Source organism: Equus quagga, chromosome 10 (genome assembly GCF_021613505.1).
Source record: "Equus quagga isolate Etosha38 chromosome 10, UCLA_HA_Equagga_1.0, whole genome shotgun sequence".
NCBI lineage: Eukaryota > Metazoa > Chordata > Mammalia > Perissodactyla > Equidae > Equus > Equus quagga.
This window is the reverse complement of record NC_060276.1, coordinates 14742277-14752122: the sequence shown is the minus strand read 5'-3', so window position 1 is coordinate 14752122 and position 9846 is coordinate 14742277. Positions and strand designations below refer to the sequence as shown.

Here is a 9846-nt window from a genome sequence, read left to right as displayed (position 1 = left end):
CCCTATAAAGTAGGCCTAGTCACAGGAACAGGCCACTTCAGTGACTATGTTCCCTGGCAAGTGCTCAAGTGCCACAGTGCAGAACTACAGTCCAAGGGAGGGGGACATGGGAAGATCACATTTAAAAGCCTAAATTTCTTATTGCAAAAAGGTAAAAAAGAACCCAGGGCACAAAAAAAATGCATGTTAAGTTTTATTAAGTTTCAAATACAAAACATTCCAAAAAGAGAAAAGCAATCTATAATACCTAACTTCTACTATAGTCAAGTACCAGTTAAACAAGGAAAACATTTTATCATTCTATTTCTTTTACAACCAGTATAAAACCAAAAGAATCAAGACTGATTCTTTTTCCAACGGGAGCAGAATTAAGTCTGCTGGGTCAGTAAACTATTTGCCAAACAGCTGTCTGGTCATTTAAGTGTACTTCTTAATCTGAATTTAGTATTCATATTTACTATGATTAATTTCTCTTCTACACTATCTTCAAGATATCTAAATTAAATCTCAAGAGCCAAAAGGACCTCAGAATATAAACCCAAGTAATTTAGATTATATGAGGATTGTGGAAGACAGCTACGTGAAAGTGCAACAGCTATTTAAATTTGGTCCATACTCCTATGGTCTGTGATTAGAAGAGCCTGTTAAATGAGGGTTAAAATTTCTGGATTATTTTCCACAAGTGCAAATGTTAAACATGACAGTTAGTGCTGCTATTTACTATACAAAAATTCTCAGAAGTTCAGTTGGTTCTTCTAACCCAACAACTCAAATCTGTTTCCTTTGAGAACATTAGCTTTTATACTCTTTTTTCTAGTTGTTCCTTGATTTATTTCCAAGACAGGAGGTGGGAGTAAATTAGTTACAAAACAACAGTTAAAAAAAAAAAAAAAAAGAGCCAAGTGGCCCAATTTTGTTTCCAGTTTTTAAAGTGTGCTATGTTTCCAGTTACTTTAGTTTCTAGAAATTACTCTTCCCTTTAGTTTTGCTTTAAGAGTAAATCCCACTTCTGGATCAACACCAAAAAATGTTTCACTTGCTGAAAATCAGACACTTCACTGGTTAAAGAGTTAACACTTATGCCTTTCAGTTTCGTAAGGCAACTTTCTGAGAGTAAGTGATAATTAGGAAGTTCTAAGTTGCAGAGTTGCCCCTATGATACGAGCTGAATAAAATGAAAGCCAACGCTGTAACATCTACATAAAGAACCACAAGAACTTCCTGACTACCTTCCACTTACCAATGTAATTGCTCCCCTTTCTCCATCTGGTCAGTTACTTAAGTAACCACCACTCCCTATTAAGAGTGCTAACCAACGCTGACGCCTCCCTCAGATCCACAGGAACCCTTGAAGGCAAACATCTATTGCCTGCACCAAACCAACTCTGATGAGTACTGCTTATGCAACTGTTGTGCCTTATCGACAATCAGCCGCCTTCTGCTTCAACAACTCTGTAAAAATGGAAAAGCACGTGATCAGGTCGCAAGATAGTTTTATATTGGTAATTACTCCTCCTCTTACCTCTTCTTTAAATATATACTTTTTTGTCGCTTTGACTGGCAACAAAACATTTCCTTAAAAATTGCAAGCACTAGGAAGCAACCATAAATGCCTGTTACAATTCCTGTAAGCATGACTTTGGTAATATTAAGACCATGTATGTTATCATTATACCAGTGTTACTCAAACTTGGAACTTACTAGCAGCTGCAACTATTCTCTTTAGCCAATTTGTACTGTAGCTGAGCAAACAATCAGGCACTAATAAAAAGGGTCTCCTTTTGCAAAATGCACGAGAGCAAGTTTGAACATTCAAGTGAAGTTTGCTCACATACCAAAATGTTAACTGTACAACTGCCTATGAAGTATTAGCAAGCTTTATACTTTCAAAAATAGCTAATACTGCATGACTGAGCCACTAATGGAAACATACCTAATGTTTAAAGTAACCTCACCCTACATAAAAAGGACTGGTAGTTAACGTGCCAGGTGTTATACACTACAGCACTTAATCCTCATAATCCATGAGTTGCTATCATTCTACATGTAACTTGCCAATCAGTTACACAAAGTAGCAAAGCTCTTTTTAAACCCATGAAGGCCATGCTTTCAACACTTACCTTAGCATCTGATTTCTTTTAGTTGCCAGCTTTATCTAGTGTGAATAAATCAGCACTCCATGACCATAATGACCAAAATCCTCAACCTGTAAAAATTAAATAGGTAACCAGTTATCTCTCTTAAGGCAATTCTTTTAAACTTGCCTATAACTGCCCTCTTTTCCAGAAAGAAAAGGCAAGTTCAGACTTGCAGCTTAACGTTATTTCATGTTCTACTACTTCTTAAGTGGTGGAAGAGTCACTGGCTTGGGATGGACTGGAATGGCTTAAATGGTTAAGTTGCATGGCTTATGGATTCTCACTCTGTTCCAATGGTGCACTGCCATGTTAAATCCATAAGTTGAACGGACAAAACTTATTTGAAGGAATAAGTGCAGGGTAAGGATTTTTAGTTGGAGGTCTTCAAGTTTACTATATTCAAGAGCATCTTTTTCAACTTCATGGCTGGACCTGGGTCATGCTGCCTCAGGTTTTGCTTTTTAAAGACCACTTGCAATAGATTTTCTCCATACAGTGTAGTTTCATAGAACTAAAAACAAGTCAGGCATCCAACTAAATGTCAAGTTTGCAATGGCTTACAGGGGTAGAGAGAGGGGGGACCCCAAACTTAAGCCATTTCCTATATTGACTAAAAGACTAATTTGAAAAATGTTAAAACATATGAAGCATGTTTAAAGGTCTTCATCAAAAAGACTTAAAAAAAAAAAAGATACCCCCTCCCAAGCCCCAGATCGCTATTGGTAAACAACAGCTGTATTATTAAGGCCTTTAAGTGTCATACATGCTTTTTAAAAAAAAATCCAAGTGTTGAATTTGGAGGACTTCTAATATGCTATCGAACACTTTGCTTTTCCAAAGTTTTTTTTTTAATCTAGAAAGCATTTCCATCGCCATGAGGTACAGTGTTTCACTGTACTAGGAGGAAGGTTTAAGTGTTCAATTTCGACTTAGACGGAAAAACTAGTTTGCTTTGCTTACCATCTTTGCTGTTTCACAGGCATTTGATGCTTTAAATCTGATGTGGAATGCTGATAGATTCACTTTTTAGAAGTCATAAGCCTTTGAGAAGTTGGAGATAACTTCATTGCTTATCTATTTTCTCCTTTGCAATCAAGCTGTTCCTTAAAAGTGAGACACTACAGAGTTGCAAAAATTTGAAACAGTAAGAGCAAGCATCGTTTGCAGCTTCATGGTTGGTTTTGGCCAAACTTTTTATTTAGTATTCTGTAGTTGCTTAACACACACTTAAATGGTCTTATTGGGGGAGGGGGAAAGGGGAGGTTCTTGTAGATTCCCAAGGAAATGTCAGAAAGGCAATATGGCCAGCATTATCCACTTGTTTTGGGTTTACTGGGTGAATAGCACTTTCCTTACATAAGCATCTGATCTCAGGTTTTTCAGACTGAGAACATTGAGATTTCAGTTTGAAGACACCCTGAAATCCTAAGAGTAGCATAACCCGACCACCCTCTATATAGAGCTAGCTTGTTTATGTAGGCAGAAAGAGCCATCTCTCCATTTTAGATGGCTAGATGTCTGTGGAAGATCTTAAAATTGTTTGCCTTATTTACTGGGAAAAATCAGATAGGAAGTGGCCTTTAGGGAAACTTTTACTTGGAAAATTACAACACTACTACACAAGTAAAGTCTTAACACATTTAACATTTGCTTGTTGAAAGCAATGTCATAAAATCAAATAAGATTAAACATGTTTTACTTTTTTCCTCACAAGAACATAAAAATTATGGAAGGGGAACTTAACAGGAAATTTAAAAAAGGTAACACAATTTTTCCTTTTAGTAGTCCTTGGGTAGTTATGACAGAATAGGTTCCACTTTTTGTTTGTTTCTTTGAACAGGGATTTTGGTCCAAAGTTTTGTTTGTTTTTAATATCTGCTTCTGCCTCCCCCTCTATCAGATCGGCTTCCTCCACGGCCACCACCTCTTGGTGCTCCGCGGCTTGAACTGCTGTAGGAATCACGTGGAGGAGGGTACCCCCTTTCCATAGAAGGGGGAAGCCCTCTTTCTTGTCTGCCAACCCGATCACGACCACTTGAGTAGAGATCACTTCGGCTGCTTGAGTAACTGTCTCGACTTCCACCATATCCGTCACGTGAGCTGCTGTAATCATCATAGCGACTGCTTCCACCATATGATGGCGGGGGCCCTCGTGTAGGTGGAGCACTACGTGAGTTACCTGCAGGGTCAATGGTCAGGTAATATGGCAACACTATAAATTGTATATATACAACATTTAAATCTGAATTTACAGAATTCTTGTATTAAACGTTTACTTTCTCAACTGGGAGGTTTTAAACTCTGCCATTGCTGGCCATTACAGGGATTTGCTCATCTGCTGAGATACGGAAATGGATGGGTTTTAATGTTTGTTTGAAAAGACTGAAGACGGTGTGTATTTCAAGAGGATATTCCAGAGAGCTTGTTATTTTATAGTAGACACTCAGCCACTTTCCAGTGATAAGTTGCAATTTTGAACTGTAGACTTTCCTTCATATTGCAATGGTAAATATTTGATCTTGTTAATAAAATTTTTAAATTGTATTTTCACTGTTGGGGGAAAACACATAAGGCTGCCAATTTAAGCAAGCAAAATCCCCTCCAAAGCAAGCAAACAGCCTCAAAAAAAAAACTTAGAAAAAACAAAAGCCCCTCACAAAACTAGGAAAAGCCCAGCTGATAAAGTTACCCCCTTAAAAGCAAGCGAACATCCCTTTAAAAGCAAGCACCACACAGCCTAATAAACTGGCTCATGAACCTAAAAACTCAAGCTGGTGATATTCAAAGACCCTCAACCAATATCTTACCATAACTCTCATATGAATCTCTGTAGGAACCTCCACTTGGATGATCTGAATAGTCTCGATCACGACCATAGCCATCTCTATCACTAAATTAAAGAGAGAAACATGTAATCCCCAAGGCATCAATTTTTACAATTATTTCACATCAAGGCGTGACAGTCAAGTCACCTACCTATAGCCTCTTGATGGATAGTCATCACGTGAACTGGAATGACCATAATCACGGTAAGTATAATCTCTTGGTGGTGGTGCATAATCTCTTGTATCACGAGAACTTGGGTAATCTCTGCTTGAATAGCTATGACAACAAAAGTAACAGTTCACGCTTTTGATGAGCTCTCCTTCAACAATTCATTGAGACAAAAGCTACTATACTTTTCTGTTACCTGTCTTTAGTAGAATATCCATCATCTCTTGGGGACAAATAAACATCTCTACGAGAGGGCAGGGGTTCCCTTCGGGGTGGGCCTCCATAACTATCTCTTCCACGTGACACAGGAGCTTAAAGAAAAATAATCACTTTTAAATATACCCCAAGAGAAAAAATGTGAACCTACATTCAGGCAATGAAAAGTAGTGATGTAACCTAATATGACAATATGGAGCTAAATCAAGACATCTTCTGTAAAATTTCCTATTTACACCTCAATTCTTCTCAGTGCTAATTAACTGCACGTACCTAGATCACCTGGAGTCCACGAGTCAGTTTTCTTTTTTTTTTTTTTTTTTGAGGAAGATTAGCCCTGAGCTAACATCTGATGCCAATCTTCCTCTTTTTGCTGAGGAAGACTGGCCCTGAGCAAACATCCATGCCCATCTTCCTCTACTTTATATGTGGGACACCTGCCACAGCATGGCTTGCCAAGCGGTGCCACGTCTGCACCCGGGATCTGAACCAGCGAACCCCGGGGGCGCCAAAGCAGAACGTGTCAACTTGACCAAGGCGACACCAGGCGGGCCCTCATGAGTCAGTTTTAAGCATCATTTTTAGATTCACCTCTCAATCCTTTCCTGTGTTATGGTGGTAGAACATATTGTAATTAAGCTCACCTCTTCCTCCCATTCCACTGCTGCTGCGAACTGGTCCTGAAGGGGCAGATCTTTTAGGGGGAGGACCTCCACTTCGTGGTGGCGGTCCTCTTTTTACTGGAAGTGGTCCCCTGGAAGAACTCATGTTAAAATTCATGGAATAGCCACCATCATCTACATTAGGAGAAAAAAGAAAAACACGTGAATACTCACGAGAATCAAGAAAAAGCTGTAAATGTGTTCTTTGCTTGACCACGAATATGACCATCATTCATTTAGTTGGGAAATTTTGTTTTAGTTTTCACTTGTACAAGACAGATCATGAGACGTCTATACAGACTACGAAAATAAAAACTGGGGGTAGTCTTAAAAGTTACTTCAAAGAAAAAGTGCAAATTGTTTTAATTTCATATGCCCAACACCGATGCCTATCAAAACTTTTCTGCATTTGCTTTGCTCCTACAGAATGAACTACGTGGATGAGGACTAGTCTATTGTCCATCGTTTAAAAACTGCAATTTAACTAAGGAAGCCTTCTGTTTTAAGTCATAATCACTTTGGTAGATGAGCAAGCGTTCTCAATTTCAAAAGCTGGAGCCTTTAAACAAGGACTTAACCAAAAGCACCCACTGGTGTGGGTCTGCAGTTCCTAACGTAGACACCAAGCCTGAAGTAGACCCACGTCATTACCCATGTGCCCTCCACGTGAGGGAGGTCCCCTGGTTCCTCCACTTCCTCCTCTTCCGCCTCTAAGGCCTCTCGGAGGGCCTCTGCTTCTTGGAGGTGGAGGTGGTCCACGTCTCCCACTTTCAAATGATGGTTTAGTGGCTTGCTCTACCTTGATGGCTTTTCCATCTAAGGACTAAATAATAGCAAAATGGTTAATTACATAGACTTTTAAAAAGAAGCTGGGCCAATAGCATGTCAGCAGATATGACGCAAGCAGATGATTTACATGTGTGCCTGTGATTTGACTTGTTCCCTTGTGCTCCTCTGATGTGACATGAGAAAAGCAAACTTCAGCTATCCCACTGCCCCTTCAGCTTGGGACCCAGAATAAAGACGCTGGACCAGAACTGAGCAGACCCATTAGACTGGAACCCTCCCAATCCCTGTTGACTCCAACTTGGGTCAGCCAAACCACAGCCAATTTCCAGCACCATCAGTATGAAAATAAATGGTTATTTTAAAAGTCACAGGGAAAAAAAGAACTTGCAGATCCACTATGCACTGTGACACCGGTTATGTCCTTCAAAATGCAGGTAAATTTTGCTCACCAATTAATCTAAGAAAATATGCTACAGATACAGCCTGTGATACTTGTCCATTGACTCAAAATGTTTACTCAGTCTTTAAGAATGACACTGATGATTTAAACCAAACCATAACTTGGATCCACTGCACTGCTCGTGAGTAAAATTTAAAACAAGGCCAGACAGTTAACAACTTGTTATAAAAACTAATAACCAAAATGCAAAGCTAAGTTATCTGATCAGTTCATGGATTCCAGATAAAACATTATCATATAATATTCTGAACTGAAAGACTTTAAGAGCATAATCGGTAACTTTGGCTACAAAATCTGATTCTGAAATTACAAAGGGCTATGATCAGAGGGTCCTGGAAAGGCATGCACTCAAAAACAAAATTCCAGGGCTGCCCTAGACCACCCTTGGGTAACACACGGTGCTATTTTATGCACCAGGATCCATAGTATCAACTTGCGGACAATCTCACCTTTCCATTCATGTCTCTGGCCGCATCCTTAGCATCTGCTGGGCTTTCAAAGGTGACAAAAGCAAATCCTCTTGATTTGTTGGTTTCACGATCTTTCATCAACAGTACTAAAAAAACAAAAGTAGTTTTCCGGGGGAAAAAGTGTTACTCTAGTTCGAATGAAATAACACAAATGAATATGTAAAAAGTAAGCTCAGAACTTCTTAGAGGACAAAATATATTATCATTTTGGATAATCAATGCAATCAAATTCATCATAGCTTATCGTTTTAATTTTAACAGTCTTGAATGTAACTTTCAAATAACTCACCTTCCACTATGCGTCCATATTTGCCAAATACTGCTTCAAGGGCTTTCTCATTTGTTTCTGTATTGAGGCCACCAATAAACAGCTTTCCTGGGCGATCTGCTTCAACCATTTTTCTTCCCTGGTGAGAATCTGGTAAAAAGAACAGTATTACCTCCCTGGAAAAAGTTCCTGAAGTTTATCGGACACATGTATTTATTGTGGCACATTTTTCTTTTACTAAAACCATTATTCCTTAATAACCAAAGACAGCAAAAGCAGTCTTTGCTAAGCCTCGGCAGGAAACCAATTTAAATAGTTTAGTAATAGGTCAGTTTACATTAACTGGTTAAAAGGGCCAACTTAATGCCTTTATCCTTGATCCATCCTAGCAGTTTTAATCAAGTAACGGCTACTCAACATTTGAAAAAGTGAATCTTAATTCTAATCCTTGATTTCCTGCCTTTTCAAGATTTAATTATCACATCCTAACCAAATGGTTTAAAAAAATTATCGATTCATTCAAGGTCACGGGCCAGACGCAGGTCCTTAACGCCCAGCCCTCTTCCAAGAACTTGGTCTTTCCTCATTAGGACCCCCTAGTAAATATAAGCAGAAATGTAAAGTTTGAGCCAAGTTACGCCTCCCCTCGGTCGCCAAACCTATCCCGCCAAAAAGATTACTGATTGGGAAAAAAGTGTCAAATCATTTGATATGAAATAACGGAATGTGGAAGGGCACAGTGTAACAGTGCTCCAAGATTGCAGGAGAACCCAATTAAAGCCTGTCATTAAAAACCGCGTGGAAACACAAAATGGCGACACTTGGATTCCGCCCAGGACAAGCGACACCAGTCAAGGGAGTAACTGTGCCCAGCAGCGGCTGAGAACGTTCACAGGGCTCCCTCTGCACGGCCGCCAGCGACCGGGCCCCGCGGAGGACGCACGTGCCGGCGGCGGCCCAGCGCCATCCCGATGCAGCCACCGTGGTCTCGCCTCGTCCCGCTCCAGCCCCGACCTCCGCCACCACCCCCGCAGGCGACAGCCAAACTTGCTCGAGAGGCACACAACGAAACGCGCCGCCTACACGTCTTCCGTCCACACTCTCCGCTTTATCTAAATAGGTCGGCACCTTTCGGCTCTTAAAATGGCGCCCGCCGCCCCCATCTCCAGGGAGATAATCCCAAGTTCGAAGGCGGCCGGAGCGCACGGAAAGCAGCGTCAGGACAGGATGCACGTACCGGGGGGGAGGGCGACGCTTCCAGGCTCCTACGAGCTCGCCGACAGGGGCTTCCTAGCAGCTCAGCACGAGAGAGGGCTGCCGGCTCCGAAGACCGAAAGGGGAAGCCGCGAGCACTACTGCGCAACGAGGGCGAACAAAGGAGACAGCAAACTTTATACTGCCCGGGAACGAGGCTGAAGGACCCGGATGGAAACGGAGCTCAGAATTTGAAACGCAAAGGGAGGGGGAGCGGTTCCCAGCCTCCCCGTTGGCTGCCTCCTCTGTCGTTCACTCCTCGCTCCTCCCCTTTTCCCGGGCTCTCTGCGTTCTGGCCGGCGCCTGTTTCTAACCGTTTTCCCAGCCCCCACCCGTGCCCCACAAACCCGCGTTTTTGCTTTCCGCTAAGATGGTTCACGGGGTGCATTTAATAAAGAAATGAAATTTATCGCGTGTTCCAGTGGGCTGGGCACGGTGCTAAACTTTACACCCGTTAACTCACTTAATTCTCATAAAGATGTGATGAGGGTACATGCTCCTATTTTGCCAATTTTGCAGAAATGGAAAACAAAGAAGTTTAGATAATAAAATATATTTTTTCAAATTATCTCTCACAACAATTTTTATTGAGTGA

General features: G+C 41.0%; 1 protein-coding gene and 1 non-coding gene across 2 annotated transcripts; both read right to left on the bottom strand.

Moving 5' to 3' along the window:
- Window positions 1-3295: 3295 nt before the first annotated feature.
- RBMX (RNA binding motif protein X-linked) lies at window positions 3296-9390 on the bottom strand. Its single transcript, XM_046673271.1, has 9 exons — window positions 9235-9390; window positions 8019-8147; window positions 7709-7815; window positions 6662-6833; window positions 5993-6145; window positions 5329-5443; window positions 5115-5240; window positions 4946-5028; window positions 3296-4317 (listed from the first exon to the last, which is right to left on the bottom strand). Exons 2-9 carry the CDS (start codon window positions 8125-8127, stop codon window positions 4007-4009), a joined length of 1176 nt encoding a protein of 391 aa, XP_046529227.1. The 5' UTR covers window positions 8128-8147; window positions 9235-9390; the 3' UTR covers window positions 3296-4006.
- On the bottom strand, window positions 7898-7969 carry LOC124246235 (small nucleolar RNA SNORD61). The gene has a single exon (XR_006890439.1). It is a non-coding gene; the product is annotated as a small nucleolar RNA SNORD61 (small nucleolar RNA).
- Window positions 9391-9846: the final 456 nt, after the last annotated feature.